Below are 22,008 nucleotides of genomic sequence, written 5' to 3' on the forward strand. Positions count from 1 at the left end.
TAAGAGTTGTGGACTTCAACTCTCAGAATTCCTGAGCTAACATGACTGGAGGAGGAATTCTGAGAGTAAAGTTGTCAAGTTTGAAGACCCCTGAAATAGACCAATAGCCTGACTTTTTAATATTTAATAATTTCTTTATTAAATATTTAATAAAGGATCAGAATGAATAGCTACTGCAATAGAGAAAAAAGAGAAATGAGCCCTGGATAAAGAAAAATATATTTAACAAATAAAGGTTCACAATTATAAAATGTAAAATTCATCAATTAATTTAGTATATTTATAGAAGTAAATTCATTATCTCATCAAAATACTATGTGGATGATGCATACATCATCATGATGCAGCTTCAACATGCAATAAATAGCTAACTAAAACAAAACTTTTGGTAAATTCTCAAGATATAACAATGTGTAAACACAAAGATAAGACACTTATCCCAAGAAAAAGAAAGCTTTGTGTAGAAAGAGTCAGGTTGACACTAAATAAAAGGTTCTACAAAACATTTGGGACTATATTTGACAGGCAGTAACAAAGACTTATTTGACAATCGTTACACCAAATTGTGGAGAGAAATTCAATGTTTTGAAAGGCAGAAAAAATTAAAACTGTCTTGGGTTAGCATCAGTTATGATTATTAAAATGATCACCTAAGATATTTTTTTTAAATTTTAAATGGTGCTACTTTCAGTCCCAGAAAAACTTTTGCAAGATTGACAAAAATTAGTTAATAAATTTATTTGGAAAACAAAAAAAACCTAGCTATTAAGTCGGCATTAAAACTAAGGTCCCAGAAGAAATAAAATACCTTTTTTAAATCCCTGAGATAGAGGGGTTTAGGCAAGGTCACTGACTGATATGGGATGTTAAGATCTTATCTTTGAAGTGTTAGTCTTTATAGTGCAAAAGTACTGGAGAAAATTCTTCAATATTAGCCTTCAATGCAGATTAAAAAGCAGCAGCATTTATTGTGTGTGCCAATGAAAGTGTTAAGAACAGGAAATCATTGGTGATCATCTTTTACTTTCAAAGTTCTGTCTGACTTATTGATTCATTTGGGAATAATGACGTGGCCAGTCATAGCTATGAAGACGTTCCAAGAGCCAACAAAGTTCCTGACAAAGGACGAAGGAGCTGGACATTCAGATGTTTTTTCTTTATAATTTTAGGACAAAGGGCATGACCCAAGAAGACAGAAGTCTAGCAGCTATGTAGACAGGAATCATTTGAATATTTGATGCTGGGATATATTTCTAAACTGAGGGATTCGTAGCAAAAGTTAAGTTACACCTTGCCAGAATTGGGAAGAATTCCACCTGTTTGGAAAGTATCTTGTAAACTGAATGCATAGGGCTTTAAATTCAGTTGTGTAAGCAACAGAAAACAAAACAGAACAGAATAATAGAGTTGGAAGGGATCTTGGAGGTCTTTTAGTCCAACCTCCTGAGCAAGCAGGAAACCCTATATCGTTTCAGACAAATGGTTGTCCAATCTCTTCTTAAAAACCTCCAGTGTTGGAGCACCTATGATTGCTGTATACTAAGAATGGGATTGGGAGGAATATGCAGACTCTGGAGGAACAGAGCAACAAGCATGTGAATACCACCAGGAATAAATCAAATGATACATCCCAGGGAGTCCAGTCCCTTGGCACAAATGAATAGCTTATCAGGAATAAAAAAGGAAAAATTAGAAATCTTAACGTAGAAAGGCTAATATGACTCAGTAGCTATGACTGAAAGCTGGTGGGACAAAGTTTACAAATGAAAAGTATAACTTATACAGAAGGACACAAGAGAAGGGGGGAAAATGGGGGGGGGGGGGAGGGAGAATGGTATTATGTGTGAAGAATGTGCAAACATGTACTAAGATTCGGGAATCTCAGTCTGAGAACTACTTGAGAGCATGTGGGTAAGAATACAGTACCCATAAAAATATTATTTTGTACTACAGACTATCAAAACAGACGGAAGATATGAAAATATCATCCAGGGCCATAATGTAAAACTTTCAAGGAAGAGAAATTATATGGATCTGTGTATGTGTGTGCACATGCATGCATCTTCAATTCAGTCTTGACCTCTAGTGACTTCCTGGACAAGATATTGCAAGTGGACAAGTCCCAGAAAATGGTTTGCTATTGCCTCCTTGTTAGGGCTAAGTGAGAGAGACTGGCCCAAAGTCTCCCAGGTGGCTTTGTGTACTCTTTGTGTACTTTGTGTACTTTGTCTCCTAGTTTCTAGCCTGGTTTCTTAACCGCTACTCCAAACTGGCTGTCAAAAATAATAATGCAATACTTTAAATACCCAAACATTTATTGCAAAAAAACTTATCCAAAAGCTCAAGTTCCCAAAAATTGTTATAAAATATGTTATTTTACTGACTTCATTTTATAAAGGATACTGACAAATTAGAAGATGTCTATAGGAAAGCAATCAAGAAGAGGCTTGGAAAGAAAACTTTAAAAGGAATTGCTGGATATGTTGTGTATCTCAAGTCTGGAGAAGAGAAGACTGTGGGGTGAAATGCTAGTTGTCTTCTAGTATCTGAAGGGTTCTCATATAGAGGACCGGACAAAATTGTGTCCGAGTTGTTTATTTATTTGTATGACTGTATCTTGTCTTTCATTCAGGAACTCGGGGCATTGAACATTGCATTCCCTTCTCCATTCTCCCACCCTCCACAACAACTTTGTGAAGTAGGTTTATTTGAGAGAGGTGACTGGCCCATAGTCACTCAGCTAATTTCAGTGTATCAAAATCTGGGTCTCTCCAGTGCCAGTCTTAATCTTTAACTTCTGCAACACAAAGAAACCGCACAGAGTTGAGAAGACAAGACAAAAAACAATGGGTTTAAATTACAATGGAATAGATTTCATTGGACATGATGAATAATTTTCTAACAATAAAAACTGTTCTACAATGCCACAGAGTCTTCTTTGTACAGGTGCGTAAACAAAGGCCACAAGTCATGGATGCTTCAGATCTGAGTAAGAAATTGGATTAGATGATCTCTAAGGAACATTCCAATTATCAATGATTCAGCTGTATTACTGTATGTGGATAATGCATCTTTATTAGAAAATCTAGGAACCAAGAAATACATCATTTGGTTCTAATGCATATTTTCTGCTATTCAATAAATTGAATCAGTTTTTTTCCCATTTGTTTTTGTCACAAACCATCTTCACGTTGTATAGTTAGTGTTCTTACATATAATGTACGAGCTACTTTTATTGTTTCAGAATGTCATATATGAAATACAATATATGTTTTTATTAGCTCTATGCTTCATCGTAAGGAAAGGCCTGACAGGACAGGAAAAGAAGTCAGGGAAAAGAATGAGGAGGATGGTGTCCCAGGAAACCAGCAGAACCGAAAGTCACAGCACTGCCCGCAAATTTATGGTTGCTTCCTCCAAGCTTATCCATACATTCTTTATTGCCTACATGCAGATCCCTCAGGTGGTATATTAGAAAAAACACTTTTAGAACATACCATCTTAAACCATCTTTGGTCTGCTTCAGCTCCAGGAGGACACTGCAGGCAGAGTCCTGAAGACATGCCCTTGAGAAAAAGACAGTAGTCTGTTCTCATTCCAGGACAAGGAGATTGTGTAGATTTGCCCTAAGGTTTTCCTTGCTGTGCTAGATTTTCCTTGATCATATTTACGTATAAAACCACTAGGTAAATAGAATGCTGTGGCAATGCAAACAATGATCCCTTTAGTGACACCTCACCGAGGGCAGGCCAGGCAAAGGTATGAAAACAACTCCAGCGTCCCATTGGATATAACTTATGTCTTGGAACACCACTTACTCCATGTGTTGAAGTAAGGAGAAAATAAAAGATATTTCAAATTCTACAAAGTCCTGGAAGTTTCCTTAGTTGTGTTTTTGAAAGGATTTGAATCTCATCCAAAGCTGTCACAATTATATCTTTAGACCTATCTTTATTACTTCCTCACAACAAAATGTCTTAATTTTGTTTTGTTTTTTTTAAAAAATAGAAGATCAGCGCAATCATTAAAATGAAAGAGTCATGGCGGTGCAGTGATTAGAATAAAGTATTGCAGGCTAACTTACTACACTGCCGGCAGTTTGATTGTGACAGGCTCAAAGTTGACTCAGCTTTCCATCCTTCCAAGGTTGGTAAAATGAGGATCCAGATTGTTGGAGCCAATATGCTGAACTCTGTAAACTGCTTAGAGAGGGTTGCATAGTACTGTGAAGCAATATATAAGTCTAAGTGATATTACTATTAATAAATCCTTACTAATTTACTGGCCAATTCTGCCATAAGGAAATCACATGATCATATAACATAAAATCTGAGATATCTAAAGTCTGCTAGTTTGGAGGCATCAAAGTTGTATATGAAAGAGCACAGTTAAGTTTAGAACTTTTTCAACTTACTTCAATTATTTCTGGCTGTGGCATGAAAAAAGGTACTTCCGCTGAAGGATCTGCCATATTTACCCAGGAAAATGGATTATTTTTTTAAAGAACTTTCTGTCTTCTACACTTCAGGTGTTATGAATAAATTCTTGATCAGTTCTCAGTCATGCTGATATTTATCCCTAAAAGACAGAAATAGTCTTTAAAACCTTAGGAGAGATTAAACACAATTCTCAATAGCACAACCTTTTTAGATGAATAACCATTTAACAAAAAGCAAAATGCATAAGAACATGCACATTTTTTAATGCCTAATATAAAATGTCAATATAGAAAAATACATACAGCTTTCAACAGTTGTTACATTAACAATATATTCTTTTGTTTAGAAATTATATATCACAAGCCACGAACTAAAATCAAAATCTATTTAAAAAAAATAACTCATGGATTTCTGCAGAATTAGGAAGTGCATTCAAGCAAAAGTTTTTAAGTTGTAGGTTAGCCTTAATGTTAGCACTACCTCCAGAATCCTAAAAATATTTAGAAACTTTTGTGCTGGTTAAATATATATTTGTCCTTTTGCCTACTAGAAAATGCAGGGTTCTTCAATGTTCTTATCCCAAACCACAAACTGGAAGAGTGGGAAGAAACACTATAGCCCTGATCTTGCATACTCCTTCCTTCCTTCCTTTATCAATGGGGGAAGAGATTAGACGTTTCTGTTCCTCATTAGGAAGTAATATTTTCCTGTTGTCTTTAAGTGCAACAAACTGTTAGTTGGGGAAGCTTAGTTTGCTGCCTTTGTATGTAGTAGAACCTATAATTTGGCACTGATTAGAAGCAGAAGCTTTTAAACATTTATTTCCAAGTTCAGATGAAGAGAAGGAGGCAATATGATCCTAATTCCATCAGATACCACATATTTCATGATTTGAAGTGTTATCTATCTAGATGTGCCACATACTTTTACATTACATGATAGATCCTCCTGCATCCAAGTCCTGGCTTTTAGGGTAGTGAGGGATTTGGAGTGGAACTTTCCCAAATTCATTGGAGGTATCTTGCTTGATCAAAACTGTTAGCCTAAACTGTTTTGTGACTCCTGAAGCTTTCTCCAACAATCTTGTAGGAACTTGTCAGTGCAAAAATCCAAAAATCAATAGGACAATGTTGACGAAGTGGAAAACATATTAAAATTATAATGTAAATTTTAAAATTACCTCAAAATAACAAATGAAATAATGAAAGAGAGAGAGGGGAGGGAAAGGAGGGAAGAACAAAACCCAACTAATCGAGAAGAAAATGGAAAATCCTGCCTTGATCAGTCCCACCAATTCCACCCATCCATCGTATCATCCACCATCAATATCATCACCATCTAGTATATTTAGATACTGCTTGCTATGCCATAACACCTCAGAACAGCTTACTGTAAACACACCAATAAAATACATAATTCAATAATACAGTACATAAAGCGGTGTTAAACAATATCAACCATAATCAAAGAAATGCATTTAAGATGATTAGGGAAAATTGAACCAATCTCCCACAATTCATACAGGGAAGGCCAGGATGTAAAAAGATACCTAAAAGGAAATGTATCAGACAGCTCCTGAATTTCAGGGAACAAAAAACACGATACTACCACAGAAAAGACCCACCTATAAGTACCTACTGGGGGAAGTCAGTGATTCGTAGTACACTTGACAGAACCCTGATTAGCTTAGTAACTAACTTGGGCTATAACAAGGAAAAAATTGGTAGGTAATCTGATTACAAGTTGTCCTTCCGTATCGTAACCAAAACTTTGACTCCAGCTCTGTAGCTAACTGGAGTTGTTTCCACAGATATAACATACGTGTAGGAAGAGTGGAAATTTGCCTAGTTTTTACTTATAGGTATGATACCCACTTCAGTTTGAGGGTCTTGTGATTTATTAACTTCTTAATAAGTAATTAGAGGCTTTGATAAGTTGTGAATTAACTTTAGCAGTTATTAGTTATGCCTTTTCCTGCAAGAAGTAGCATTTTTATAACATCTTTTGGCAAGAGTTGGGAAGTCAATCACAAACACATAGTAGGGCTGACTACAAATGTCTCCAACATAGGCTAACTACACTTAGCTGCTTATAAGATACCTTGCAAATGAACCCGTTATTAAGGAAGGTGACTTGATATTTAGCTTAAGCAGCAGCTGGTAATCTCCGAACAAGGGTCTGAAGGTAAGCAAAGTTCATCATGCATACAGATAATCCTCGACTTATAACAGTTCATTTAGTGATTGTTCAAAGTTACAACGGCACTGGGAAAAAAGTGATTAATGACCATTTTTCAGTTGTGACCACTGCAGCATCCCTGGGATCATGTGACCAAAATTGGTAACTGGTTCATATTTATGATGGTTGCAGTGTCCTGGGATCACTTGATCACCTTTTGCGATCTTTTGACCAGCAACATTCAACAAGCAAGGTCTAACAAAGTTAAGAAAATTCGCTTAGCAACAGAAATTTGGGGCTCAATTGTGATCATATGTTGAGGACTACCATAGGACACATCCAGAGATGGTCAACTTACAGTGTATGATAATAAATAATTAATGGAGAATTATGGAATGGCTCTGCTTTGTGCGCATGTGCGACTATCATGTAACTTGGTAACCAATCAACAATTCTTTTACATTTGTTTCCTGTATACAGGGGTGTCAAACTGGTGGCCCGCGGGCTGGATGCGTCACGCACAGCCCACGCCCACCCCAGCTCCACGAAGGGAAAAATGACGCGATACGCCACATGATGGCAACGTGACACTGCGAGTTTGACACCCGTGCTGTAATAAATTGTATAAAAATAACTGTCCCTGATTTCTGACATGCTTCTTGGATGTGAAACTGTACAGATATAAAAGAGTTTTGCCTTTCCTCAATCCTGCGTGGATATTGGCTTCTTCGCACCGGGTTCTCCCACCTAGCCAGCTTTCTGCCAACATATGCATAGTTGGGCTGCCTCGCCTATAACCTTTTTGCAACTTCTAGACAAAGTTCAATGGCAATCCACATAAAATGCATCGCAATAGTCTAAGAAATGAACAGATTTAGCAAGGCAGATTGTATGTTGACTATTCCCTTTTTGGGCATAAACAACCTGAAAGTAAACATTGCTAGCCATCCTGACAACGCTGACACAAAGGTCACATCAACTACTTCTTGAAGAATGTACATAGCTCTATTTAGAATTTTCAGACCCAGGAACCACAAAGCCCTGAAGTCTTTGCTTTACAGGTAGTCCTCAAGCTACAACAATTCATTTAGTGACTGTTCGAACTTACAACCACACTGAAAAAAGTGACTTATGACCATTTTTCACATTTGCAACTGTTGTAGCAGCGTCATGGTCACGTAATTAAAATCCAGGCATTTGGTAACCGACTCATATTTATAACAGTTGCCGTATCCCAGAATCATGTGATCACTTTTTGAGACTTTCTGACAAACAAAGTCAATGGGAAAGGCAGATTCAACAACTGTGCTACTAATTTAACTACTTCAGTGATTCATTTAACAATTGCAGCAAGGAAGGTTGTAAAAGGGAACAGAACTCACTTAACAACTATCTTGCTTAGCAACAGAAACTTGGGCCTCAATTATGGTCATAAATCGAGGACTACCTATATTGGTATTTGTTGGCCCTTATCCAACCCATCAGTGTATCCAGGCATTTGTTAATGACATGCACAATTTCTTCTGATCTAGATAAGATAGGGAAATAGAGCTCAGTGTCACCTGCATGTTGACATGTAATCCCAAAACTCCTAACAATCACATCTAACTGTTTCATTATAAATATTATAAATTTTAGATAGCATTGGGACAAAACATGAACACTTGGCACCACATCATAGGTATCCATCCATAGGTGGTTCAATAATACTATGTGTACTACCCCAACTCTAATCAGAGGTCCAGGAAAAAATCCCCTAGAGCATTCGAAAACTTATCAGATCCCACAGGGATCACCTAAATGGATCCTCTTCCCCATTTTCAGAAAAGAGCATCAGTTAAGATGTGGAAACTACATTTGGTTTAATTATCGAAAGAGGTAGAACTAAGTTTCAAAAAGAAATCAGTGATCCTCAATTGCTTTCTACTGATGACTCACTTCCTTTTAACACAGAGAGAACACATTTTATTGAGAAGGTCAAAATGTCACTGAAGCTCATCTGAGAGAAAGGAAATAAGTTTTAGCAACTAGTTAGAAGGTAAATAAGGCAAAGTATTATTTGCAAGAACCCAGGTTGTCCTAGCTGTGTCAATTCTATACTAGACTCACTCAATAAAAGATGCCAAGTCAGCAATTTCACCTCCAGTCAAATGATAAATGATTCCTGTCTTGCTGGAAACTGACCTGGTCCTTGCTATTCCCAAAATGGAAGTGTAGCCCACATGTGCACTAAAAATTTCTAGTGACTGACGTAGATAAATGAACCGACTTGTAATTGCAGAACAGCTATTTTAGGTTAGTCCAGGGTTTGGACTACATGTATTATTTGGATTTTTTTTTTCACATACATACATACATACAAACATACACACACACATACACGTGTGTGTGTGTGTGTGTGTGTGTGTGTGTGTGTGTGTGTATAAAAAGATAATGCCTGTCTAAGTGTACAAAAGAATCAAAGGAATTACAAATCTACATCTCAAAGGAATTATATTTTGAACTTCCAGATCTAAAAATCACAGCGTTTAAAGTATAAATTTATGTCAAGCATGTATCATGTTTACTTAACATAAAGTTGATAATCTACAATGTATATCAGCAGTAAAGCAATGACCTTTTTCAGAGTTACCAGATTCATCCGGTAATCTACCAGGCTCAATCTGTGATGTGGACAGTGCAGTTCTACAAATATGGACACAGGGGAGTAATTAATATACAATTAGTACTGTATGTTCCAGGACTAATATATCAATACATTTCTTATGTTTTGTTTTCCTGAATTGTAAATTACTTTTACAATTTGAAGAATCAACTTCAGGAAAACAAAACACTAATGTAAGCACTGAGATAATGGAAAGACTGGTAATTCATTTGTTTTAATTCTCCTCTTACAAAATATCACAATGAAGCCAACTTCTGGCCAAGGAAAGCTTTATAAAGCTTCTATCCTGACCATTAAAGGCCTTTCTAAATGAACTTATTGAGTATTTGGATGTTAACATTTGTTTTTCACTTGAACTGCAATTATGGAAGTTACAAAGACAAAGTTTTGTCCTAGGGCTGGAAAGAATAGTGAAGCTGGAAAAAAAATTCTCTTTTTTCTAATACTAATTTTTCTTTGTAATTGACAGTGTAAGGCAGAACATGTCATGTGAATATCACAGCATCTTCTAGTTCCTTCACTTGGCAAAAAGAAGCAACAGATCTGTGACTTTTTGTAATTTTTAAAGTTTTAAAAATACATTTAGAGGCTGAATTACTTTATTATTATAAGGTACAGGATAAATATGGAGTCCATTCTTCCGGCCTTTTGAAAAGGTGTTAAAGACATGGCTCCATGGCCTTGATTGAGGCTCACAAAAGAGCATGTATCCTTCGGGCTGTTTAGCACCCTGAAAGCCCTCCCTTGCCTTTTAATATATATTTAATATTAATTTTAATCCATCATTGCCTTTTTAAAATTATAAATTTCAAATACTGTTTTTATGTTTTAATCTTTTTTACTAACATATGGCCCAGAATCAATCTGTGAAGCAGATGGGCAGTTTCAGAAAGAAAGAAAGAAAGAAAGAAAGAAAGAAAGAAAGAAAGAAAGAAAGAAAGAAAGAAAGAAAGAAAGAAAGAAAGAAAGAAAGAAAGATGAGAGGGACAGAACTGGAAGGCAAAGTGGCCTGCTCCCCCAAGATCTCCCTCCCTACACCAGATTTTGTTTTTTACAATGAAAGAGTAGCTTTTACAAATTATTTTTAAAAGATAACTACCTCTGTACTTTTAAGATGGCTATTTATTTATTGCTACATAGCCTATGCACAGGAATCTTCTCAACTAAGAGTCAAGCACTTGCTTGGAGTTAGATAAAGGTCAATGAATTTCAAGAGTGGGTTGGACGTTGCTTGTGGCAGTCTAAGAGAGATTTTAGGCTGATCCTCTTTTAACTCTGCCGTCAGGTTCTGCCACTCCTTGTCCTACATGGTAGTAAGTTAAAAGAGGGATCAGCCTAGAATCCCTACGTAGCCACAAGCGATCTCAGTCCAATGATATTGATACTTATATCATTCATATTTTTATTTCTTAAATACTGTCATGCCAGATATCTTAATATTCAGGATATGCCCAGTATATTTTTACATTGATAAAAATATTTCTCCACAGATTTCACTGAAATCTAATTGTCAACATTTATGTACATAGTTATAAAGAACTTTGAACTGGCTATGGTTTTCTGCCAATCCTTTACTAATGTTTATTGATTTACTGTACTTTATAATTCTATCCATGCAGCTAAAGAGAGTTAGATAAGGAAGTGCCTTATAGTTACCTTAAAACAAACAAAAAGAAAGAAAGAAAGAAAGAAAGAAAGAAAGAAAGAAAGAAAGAAAGAAAAAAAAACAAAACGCATTCTATGTAAGCAGCTCTCCTTATTTTTAATGAATGTTCTCTCCAGATAACTGCATATAAAGGATTAAAGCACTTGGGAATAAGTCCATTAATTCATTTGAAACTATGAAATGATATTTTTGAAATTAAGCAACCGAGAACAACAGAGAGCAGAGAGTCACTTTCCATCAGAGTCACTTTCCATATAAATGTGATTAATAAAAATAAAACATTAGTGCATATCACTGCTGTTTTTAGTTACAAACACAAATGTCCTGGAATTCCATTTAGTATTTGTACAAATGCAGCTGATTTTAATGTTTGCATATCCATACCTTATCCAACATATGAGGGCATATTTTGTGTATGCACATATGTAACATTTCTGAATGCATACCAAATATATAACATTATTGCGGGAGGGCTGGTCTTGTATCTTTTTTGGCACAATATTTTTTTCTCCTGCAAAATCATCCAGCAGTTGCCCGTATTAGCCAGCAGCAGTTTACATATGGTTGAAATCTTTCTTATTATTGTGAAATTTAGTGTTTTTCCCCTATTTAAATAAAAATGACTGTTCCGAATACACACTTTTTATGAAAATCTATGCCAATACAGAATCATGAAATCAAAAGCAAAGCCTAAGTACTTCTTGTGCAGCAATAATTGTGATATAGGTCATATTTATTTCATAAGTTTTATTTTATGAAATTCACAAAGCGATAGAGTATGCCACAAGCAGAGAACCAATTACTCGCTGGAGATAAGTTCAACTGTTTGAAAGAGTAGTTGGTAAAATAATTTGTCCCTTACACTACTGACCAGAAAAGAATCTGTTTCATTCACACCACACTAGATTTTTGTATACAGAGGTGCAAGTTGAAGTCAGATTTTCTTCAAGGGGGAATGATATCAATCATGTGGCCTTGGCCAACTGATGAAAAACAGCCCCAATAAAATAAAATTTAAAAATGTTGTAAAAGGCGGGCAATTGTTATGCAGTTTTCTAAATCAAAGGGTGAGCTTTTGTAGTTTAATCTGGCTTAAACTAAAAACACAAATTCGATATTATTGGAAACTTGGAATTGAGGATGTCAGATGAAATCGTGAATATAACTTATGATGAATGTAATGTTATTACTTCATGTTTACATGATAGGTACCATAATTCAATTATAAAAGCGAATACTATAGGAAGTATGATTATACCTCTTTAAAGGAGTTTCTATTAAAAATATTTTGGCATAGCACCTGTTAACATTTAGGCATGATTTCTGTTGATAATTCTTTTTTTTCTCCCTCTGAATAGAAGAGCATTTTACCTTAATCTTCAGTTAAATTCTGAAAAATTATGCTGGGAAATGAGTGGGAGAATGTGCTTTGAGTGTTGTTGGCTACAAAAAGACATTATACCAACTCCTGTGTGGGGAAGCTTTTATACAGTACAAACTTGACATTTAATAATTAGACCTGGACCATAAATGACTTTAAAAGAACAATTAAGTGATTGACAGCTATTACTGCTGCAATTTCCAGAAATGCTCAGAGTTCTTTGCAGTTACTTCTTCAGTATCATTTTATCTCTTTCAATTTTATTAGAAAGAAAGAAAGAAAATGCCGAGACAACTTTTCGGATTCTGGAAGTGTCAGAAAACAAAACAGACCAAAACATTGAAGAGTCTTTTAATTGAGTAACTTTTTCAGAATAAGTTACACCATCTAAAGACAAAACCAAGATTTCTCCTTACCTCAGCATTTGAGATTTCCTTTTTTCTGAAGTTATCAATGACAATTGAAAATGGAAGAATAAATATAATGCTACACAGTGATTGCAAACCAAATACAGCTATTAACATAAAATAAGAAATTAAAAAAACCTTTTTCTAATTTGGATATAAACTGAATTTGGTAATGAATACTGGTAAACCATGAATAGGAAATCCTTTACACTTGTAAATTAAAAAAAAGCAAATTCAGTATTATCTGCCCAATGTACTTTATGGACTTCTCCTTAGCTAGCTTTAATATCTTGCCTTCAGTCAAACTGGATACAGGGTATAACAACATCCTTCTTGTAGAGTAATCGTATTTCTGAGATCTGGAAGAATCTGAGACTCTAACTAACCCTATGTTTCTTCAAGTGTCCTTTATACAGCATCTAGTGCCTACTCTCATAATTCTATTTACTAATAGAAGTTCCACCTGTTCTGAAGACAATCGCATTTGCTGTTTTTATTGTCAGATGGGAACTCCAAGAGGGTTGCAATTTATTGTTCCTAGTTGCTATTATTCTACCCAGGGAAATACTCTAATTTAACTCCCTTGCACAAATATACAAAACTTTTATGCTTTCTATGCCGTTTTATGTTTCCTGTTAGGTCTCTTGTCGGTAATCATAACATCTATATATACGCAAACACAAATTTATACTCAGTATTTTGCTAACTCAGTGTGTTAGCATTTCAATAAGTACTTTTATGGTTTAGTAAGATTTAAGTATTTAAAATCCTTTAACATTTTGCTTTTACCATTTATAATAATTTGAAGTGTTTTATTTACTTTTATTAATCTTTCAGATGATGTTTATCTATATTAAATTTGAACTTTTTACCAAGAAGTTGAAAAAATGGTGAATGATTACCATAACAAACATTTTTGAGACAATTTCTCATATCTTTAAATTCAGCATTCAACTGCCCAAATTCAAAAGTCTTCCAATTGCAAAGGTTAGACTCCAGTTACATATACACTGATCTGGGACCAAATCAGGTAGAATTAAGTTTTACATAGGATTTCTCTCTTTGTACAGGTCATTCTTGACTTCACTTAACAACTGTCTCACTTAGCAACAGAAATTTTGGGCTCAACTGTAGTCATAAGTCAAGGACTACTTGCATCTTAAAATAAAGTAAGGAAATAATTCTATAGTATAACTTTACATTACATTATTCCAGGATATCATATTTCAAGAGGAAAAGCTATGTTGCCTAGCAAGATATGTTTCTTCATTCTTCCCAAATTTGCACACTGTTTCTTTGTTATTAAAGTAAACACATTTCATGGCATAGATGAGAATTCTTAGATGTTTAGCTTCATTAAATCTAGAAGGCTCTGAGCTGCAGAAAGCTATAACAAATAAAAAAATACTGGGCTAAACTAATACCTTAAATTAAGATAATAGACATGCCAATTAACACTCTATTTTTGTGAGTGTATGTGTGTACCTTTGAGTCATTGTTGACTCTTGGCAATTGCCTGGACTACTCCATGCAGTTTTCTGGGGAAAATTTTGAAAGTGGTTTGCCATTCTTATACTTAGCTATCTGGGAGTAAGCCAACTGATAAATTCTAAGAATTGCATTTAACTATAACATTGAAGGCTGGGCACTGCAGTATGCAGTGATCTTGATTTGAAAGGCAAAATGTGATTTGGATTTTGAATAGGTGTACATACAAAACTTAATAGGCCTATATTAAAGCAACTGCCTTCTACACTTTTCAGTACATAATCCTGGAAAAATCTTTTTGGTTTAAAATATTCCTGAAAGGAGCTAAACACACATTTATATGTCCTCCAAATCACATTTAAAATCCAGCTAACTTCGCAGCCATGTAAAATAGTTATGTTAATGTTTTCATGAGGCATGATAGGAAACATATTGACACTTTCAATATGTTGGAGAAGACTTCTAAATGACAACCAAGAAAACAAGTGAATGGCTCATCAAACAAATGTAGAATATTCACTGGAGATAACAAATGATTAGGCTGACATTCTCACAAATCATCAAGCTCAAATTACCAATAGTTCAGACATATTATTATAACAAGACCTAGTTCTCTAGAGTAGCCTCTAATGTTGGGAAAGATGGAAGGAAAGAAAAGAAAAGGGTAACCAGCAGCAGGATGGATGGACTCAGGGTAGCAATGAGTCCACAACTGGAAGACCTAAAAGTCCAGATTAAAAACATAATGGAGCCCCTCTTTGAGGAAGATGGGTGGTTTAAAAATATGAAATAAAGAAATCTATGTGGTTGGTAGAAATCAGGACCATTTTGATGGCATCTAGTTAATCAATCAAATAGCATCTAATACTCCAGGCAATTATTCTTAAAAGTTTTATCATCAGTGCACATATTTGGATTAATTAAAATCCTAAAACTCATTCATTAAATAAAAACAAACAAACAAAGGAGACTGAAGTAACCTTACCTGATCATGAAGTTTTCTGAATACCTTTGAACAAATCACTTGCAGGACACATAATTTTACTGCTAACTATATGTTCTCCCTCGAGCTGCGAGGATCATCCAGAGAGTGGGAGGTGCTCCAGTCTGCGTCTGTGTAGGCTGAGCTTAATTAGTAGGGAACGCTCCGCCCTCTGTCACATGGTCCCTTGTAGCGTTCCCAGTTTATGCTCAGCCTTTGCAGAGTTAGGCTGTGTGTTTTGATTGTGCTTCCCACTCTTTGGCTGATTCAAGCAGGATAATATTTCAGTTACAGGTTTGATTTAAGCTTATTATTTCCTTAGCCTCTGCGCATCTGGGGGTGTCTTGAGACTTAGGGGTGTGCGTTTTCGCCCCCAGGGGGCTGAGCGGGCGGCTTAGCAGCGCTTAGTGCTAACCCCCCCCCCGCTCTCTGCCGTTTTTTCTTTTTCTTTCATTCCTGCCTTGCTGTCCTTGTGCCTTTCTAAGGTCCGGAGCCTTTTTTATTCTGGTTTTCCCCCCACTAACGCCAATCGCCCAGACAGAGGCGATTTCAGCGTCCTCGCCCTCGTGGCTTGCAGGACGCACCCGCCCTGAGCCGCCCGCTTTGCCTTTTACTTTCGATTTCCAGGCGGCCGCCATTTTGGGCACCGCCTCGTGGCCAGGTGACATTTTGCAGGCCTCCTATTGCTGCGACGTTCTGCTGGCCCTAGGCTTAGGCTCCCAGGCCTAGTAGGGCTGATCTCTCTATCTCCCTCTCCCAGAGGGAAAAAAAGCTGTTTTTTTACTCTTTACTCTGTTATTTGTTGGTGTAAGTGTTGGCTTCCGCAGCAGAACTCAGGGTGGGGAATTAGAAAAGCAGCCACTCCCTCCCTGAGGGGGGGCAAGCTGCCTGAGGCCTTGTATTGCTGGCGTTGATTTGGCTGATTGGCTTCTCTTCCTTTTACCAACTGCCAGGTTGTTATTCAGTCTAATACAGAATATCTTCATATTTCCTTACATTGGTATTCCAATCTCATTCAATTGGCATTTTTCTCTCTCTCAGATTTGCTTAGAGAGACCTAGCTTCCATCACTGTCGCTGCAGTGTGTTTTCCTGGATCCTTATCCTGGTGGGATACAATTGTACATTAAAAGTCTATATCTGTGGCAGTTTTAAAAAAATTTTTTTTTTCCTTTTTTGGTCATATTTTCAGATTATTCATTGCAAATTCCAAAAGGGGGCGCGGGCCAGTTTCTGGATACCCGGCCTTACCCAGGTCGTATCCTAGGCGTGCCAACCGCCTGTACACACATATATATTTCTATATATATTCATTTTGATACTTCTGTTGTTTTACCATGGCAGATGATAACCCTAACTCCCGCCATTCTTTGAAGGCGAAATCTAAGTCCCACCATGTGCGCAGACAGGCTAAGGAAACCTCCCAGGAGACTTCTAAGGCCTCTCAAAGGGACGCTTTAAGGCGTCATAAGGCACTAGAGAGGGAGTTCGATAGGCGCTCTAGGGTGACTCAACCATCACCCTCAGCCGCCCCTTCTACTTCCAGGCACCCCCCCCTCCAGTTTGTTCCCGTCTCTCCAGGCACAGCTCATACCAGGAGTCTCACACCCCTGGACCAGCTACCAGCCGGATGCCTGAAGCAACCTTCACTCCCACGGCCGCTGGCCTGAGACAGGAGGACCCGCCCACGATCGAGATGCCTGAGTACATGAAAACTTGGATGGAGCAGGCTATTCGACAGGGGATAGCTCAAGGCATGCAGCAGATGGCCGGATCGAGCCTTCTTCAGACAGCTCCCGCGCAAGAACCGGTGCCTACTAGGTCCATGCCCACCCTGGACCCTGCTCCTGGTCAGGTACCCTCCCGGGGGGCCAGCCCTCTTCCAGAAAGGGAACCGGAGGAGGGAATGGAAATTTTAGACCAATACAGGGAGGAGGAGGAGGATCTTGAATGGGGATCCACCTTCCATGGGGAACCCTTTTCAGATTTAGACCCGATGGAAGCAGAGTTGTCGGAGGACGAGGGCCTTACCCCTGACCAGCCTTCCTTTGTGGGGTTATTCAAGCCCCACATGTTCAAGTCCATCTTGTTCAAGGCCCTCAGGACTTCGGGCCTGGCCACTCAACTTCCCCCTGTCCCCCACTCCTCTGGGGAAGAACCGGAGGACGCAATGTTCAAGCAGCCCGTGGTGGCCGAGGATGTGATTCCCGCTCCTCCCATTTTCCACGATCTGGTTTCCAACCAGCTGGGTTTTACAGGGGCTCCCCCGGCCCCATCCACACAGGATAAGAGGTTCTTTAACCTCGAACCATGTTTCTGCTCCCTCCTCAATACCCCGGAGGTGGACGAGCCCATTGTTGGTCTCGCCTCTTCCTCCTCCCCGAGTGACCCCCTGGAGGCCCTCAAACCCGAGGATAGGAGATCTGAATTAGCCTTGCATCGGGCTCATCTAGCCGACGCCTGGGCAATTAGATCGGCCACCGCAGCCTCCTTCTTTACCAGGTCCTCTATCCGGTGGTTCCATCAACTGAAGTCCCACATCCCTCCAATATACGGGCGCTGCAGGACATAGCCAAAATCACAGTGATGGCAGAGTTCTCAGCTGACGCCACGTACCATTCGGTTAAATTCGCCTCCCGGGCGTTAGCATCCCAGGTCACTGCCCGCCGCCTGCTCTGGCTCAAACCATGGCAGGCGGACGTGAAGAACAAGGTAAAGCTGGCCTCCGCCCCCATTAAAGAAGCTCTTTGGGCCGGCCCTGGACCCTCTCTTGGCCGAAACTAGGGGAAAGAAGAAATTCCTTCCTCCTCTTTTTCGGAGGCCTGACTCCTGAGCCCCTCAGTCCTTTCGAAGAGGATCCTCCCGGTCCTTCTACCAGTCCCCCTTCTCCCCCAGGTACCCGAGACCTCCCTCGTATAGAGCATCATATTCCCAGGATCGTTCCGACTCGAGCGATCGAAATAGGAGGGGCGGAGGATTTAAGCGTCCCTTCAGGGGTTCCGGGGAGACCCTTCCGGCGCTCCAAATGAATCCTGTCTCTTTCCCCCATTGGTGGTCGGCTGAGGCATTTCGCCGACCTGTGGGATTCTACCACTTCTGACAAATGGGTCAGGGACTCCATCAGGTTTGGACTGGAGTTCAACTCTCAACCTCCCGAGTTCTTCATGTCATCTCCCCCCTCTAGGGACCCCTCCAAACACAAATTAATGGATTCGGCCATCCATCACTTACTCTCCATCCAGGCCATCCAGCCAGTTCCCCCCTCTCAGCGAGGGCAGGGTTTCTATTCCCACCTCTTCGTGGTTCCCAAGTCCTCGGGGGGATGGAGGGCTATCCTGGACCTCAAACGGCTCAACCGCTTCCTAACCCTCCGCAAATTCAAAATGCACACCCTCCAATCCATTTTGCAGGGTACCAGGCAAGGAGATTGGCTATCTTCTATAGACCTCTCTGAGGCATACCTCCACATCCCAATTCGGCCTTCACACTTTAAATTCCTTAGATTCTGTTACAATCACCATCATTTCCAGTATGTGGCCCTTCCCTTTGGGTTAGCCTCCGCTCCCAGAGTTTTCACTAAGATCCTCGCAGCCCTGGCAGCTCGCTTAAGGGACTGCCCGGTCCGTCTCCACTGCTATCTGGATGATATCCTCATCCTGTCCCATTCACAATCCCAAGCAGAGCTGGACACTATGACTACCCTCTCCGCCCTCCACACCCATGGTTTCCTGGTCAACCAAAAAAAGAGCCAACTGGTCCCTTCTACCCGAATTGCACACTTGAGGGCCATCATTGACACGGTGCAGGAAAAAGTGTTCCTTTCCCCGGAAAGGCTCCAGAGTATTCTAAATTCAATTCAGGTTATTCGACGATCAAAGAGGCTTCTCTATTAGATTTGTCTAAATTACTGGGAAAAATGGTTTCATGCATCTCTATTATTCCTTGGGCCCGTCTTCATACCAGGTCCCTGCAGTGGCTCCTGCTTCCGTTTCAAAGGTCCGGCAGAAGCAACTCAAAATCATCCATCAAGGTACCTCCACAGGTCCTCTCGTCTCTCCTCTGGTGGACCAACCCTGCCATCAACAGGGGTCATCTCTTCAAAGATCCCCAGTGTCTCGTCATCACCACAGATGCCAGCCTGAGCGGCTGGGGCGCTCACATTCAGTCCCTTACAACACAGGGCAAATGGTCCCATGCAGAGCGGGCCTGCAGCATAAACTGGCTGGAGCTCCACGACATCCACCTGGCCCTGCGCCACTTCCTGCCTCAGGTACGCGGGCGGCACGTCCTTATTCTCACGGACAACGTTACCGCCAAGGCCCATGTCAACAGGCAAGGCGGGACCCAGTCTATTCGGTTGATGAGAGAGGCCGAGAGACTCTGTCGTTGGGCGGAGCGTCACCTCCTCTCGATCAAAGCAGAACACATTTCGGTGCCTCAAACACCCGAGCGGACTGGTTAAGCAGGGCCACCGTGGACCAGTCCGAGTGGCACATTCATCCATCCCTTTTCAGGGAGGCGACCATGATCTTCGGTCTCCCGTTAGTGGACCTCTTTGCATCCCCCGCAACACCCAGCTTCCTCGGTTCTTCTCCAGATTCCCTTCCCCCGGGGCTGAGAATCACGACGCACTTTGCTGTCCGTGGCCCCCAGGACTCCTGTACACCTTCCCCCCGTTAGCTTTGCTTCCCAGGGTCATTCAGAAACTGATCCAGGAGAAGGCAGATCTGATTTTAGTGGCCCCCTATTGGCCCAGGCGACCGTGGTTTGCGGACCTCCGCAACCTTTCGGTGTCTCCCCGTGGAGAATCCCTCCGGACAGGATCTCCCTGTCTCAGGGGCCCATTCAACATCCGGAGCCCCAATGGCTCCAACTAACCGTGTGGAGGTTGAGCGGGAAAAGTTGAGGAAGGAGAATTTATCTGACCAGGTCATTAGCACAATCCTGGCCACCAGACGGCCTTCAACCAATCAGATATACGATGCCACCTGGGTCAGCTTCTGCAGGTGGTGCCATTCATCCATGGTCAATCCGCTCTTGCCTTCGGTGGCCCAGATTCTGAATTTTCTCCAGGATGGGCTCAAGAAAGGTCTCTCTCCTAATACCCTGAGACGCCAGGTAGCGGCCCTCTCAACCGTCGTCTCTGGTGACAATCTGGGTCCCCTCTCTCACCATCCCCATATCAGGGCTTTCCTAAGGGGGGCTACTAATCTCCGTCCCCCTGTTGTGCACCGGTACCCAACTTGGGACCTTAACAAGGTCCTAGTGGCCCTCACCAAACCTCCTTTCGAACCCATTAGAGAATCCTCTCTCCAAATTTTGACCTTTAAGGTAGTATTCCTGGTGGCAATTACCTCGGCTCACCGATTTCGGAGATTGCTGCCCTTTTGGTGAGAAAGGACCTCTGTATCTTCCATTCCGATCGGGTGGTTCTACGCCCCGACCCGGCCTTCTTGCCCAAGGTCAATTCAGCCTTCCACAGGGCTCAGGAGCTTACACTCCGAACTTTTGTCCCAATCCTTCGTGGGAAAGGGAGAAACGATGGCACACCCTAGATGTGAGGCGGGCCCTCGCATATACATTAACCGCACACAACCCTTTAGAAGGTCAGAGTCTTTGTTTCTCTCCTTCCAGCCCAAGTCCTTAGGCCACAAGGTGTCCCCTTCCACCATCGGGTGATGGATCAGAGCCACCATCGCCAAGGCTTATTCGTCTCAGGCCTTGCCGGTTCCCAGTTGGGTTACGGCGCATTCCACTAGGAGTGCGGCCACCTCTGCGGCCTGGGCCACCCAGGCTCCAATCTCAGACATTTGTCGGGTCACCACCTGGGCTTCCCCTCCCCTTTCATTAGGCACTATAAGATTGACATCTTTGCGTCAGCTGAGGCCTCGCTTGGTGACGAGTCCTCCAGCGGGTCATTGAGGACCCAGGAAGCTTCCACCCCAGACGGATTCCTCCGTAGGACAGCCAAGCTTTGGTATGTCCCACGCTCTGATGATCCGAGCAGCTCGAGGAGAATGGGCGTTGGTCTTACCTGACACGCCATTTCTAGTCGAGCTGCGAGGATCATCCAGCCCCACCCTTTTTTTTTTTCCGTCTGGGGAACCTTGTTTCAGCCACTGATACTTTAAGTCTAGTTAGTTGAGAGTTAGACGACTTTCCTCCTCTCTCGACTTCGCATAAACTGGGAACGCTACAAGGGACCACGTGACAGAGGGCGGAGCATTCCCTAATAATTAAGCTCAGCCTACACAGACGCAGACTGGAGCACCTCCCACTCTCTGGATGATCCTCGCAGCTCGACTAGAAATGGCGTGTCAGGTAAGACCAACGCCCAATTTATTGATCCAGTCCAGAATCTTTTAGGCCCAGGAGTTCTTCAGACAAAAAGCTCAGTATATACAACTCATGTGATGCGAAAAGAGTCCGAACTTGAAAAAAGGTCAGCTCTATCTCTTCCAGACTGTTAGGATTAAGATCTCTGCCCTTTTTGGCACTTAATATCAAATAGTTGGGTTTGTCCTTCTTCTAGAAACACAGGGCCAGTGCTTGATTCTGCTGTGGTTGTGGATTTGATTGAATGACCAATTGAAACTGGGGAAACAGCTTCATGACAAGCTGGGGCCACGATTAAGCAACATTACTCATTAAACAGTACATGAGGGATGTGGAGTGCAAAGTGATATAGGCAGATTCTGAAATTGCCAGTGGACAATATATGTATATAGTACTTCCTCAAACACTGCAAAATTAGTCTATTCAAGGCATAGAAAGCTTTTACTTTGGTAAGGTATGGTGTTCTT

At 40.5% G+C, this 22,008-nt stretch overlaps 1 protein-coding gene across 2 annotated transcripts in view; it reads right to left on the reverse strand.

The window, feature by feature from the left end:
* LPAR1 (lysophosphatidic acid receptor 1) overlaps window positions 1–22,008 on the reverse strand; it is a 68,030-nt gene that overhangs the window by 31,319 nt on the left and 14,703 nt on the right. For both annotated transcript variants that reach the window (XM_026713463.2, XM_087926529.1), the window contains exon 2: window positions 4,415–4,578. In XM_026713463.2, the coding sequence (XP_026569248.1) occupies window positions 4,415–4,471 (57 nt within the window). In that variant the 5' untranslated portion in view covers window positions 4,472–4,578. The remainder of the gene's footprint in view (window positions 1–4,414; window positions 4,579–22,008) is intronic.

The sequence above is a fragment of the Pseudonaja textilis genome, chromosome 2, assembly GCF_049901715.1.
Source record: "Pseudonaja textilis isolate UNSWEBS1 chromosome 2, rPseTex1.2, whole genome shotgun sequence".
NCBI lineage: Eukaryota > Metazoa > Chordata > Lepidosauria > Squamata > Elapidae > Pseudonaja > Pseudonaja textilis.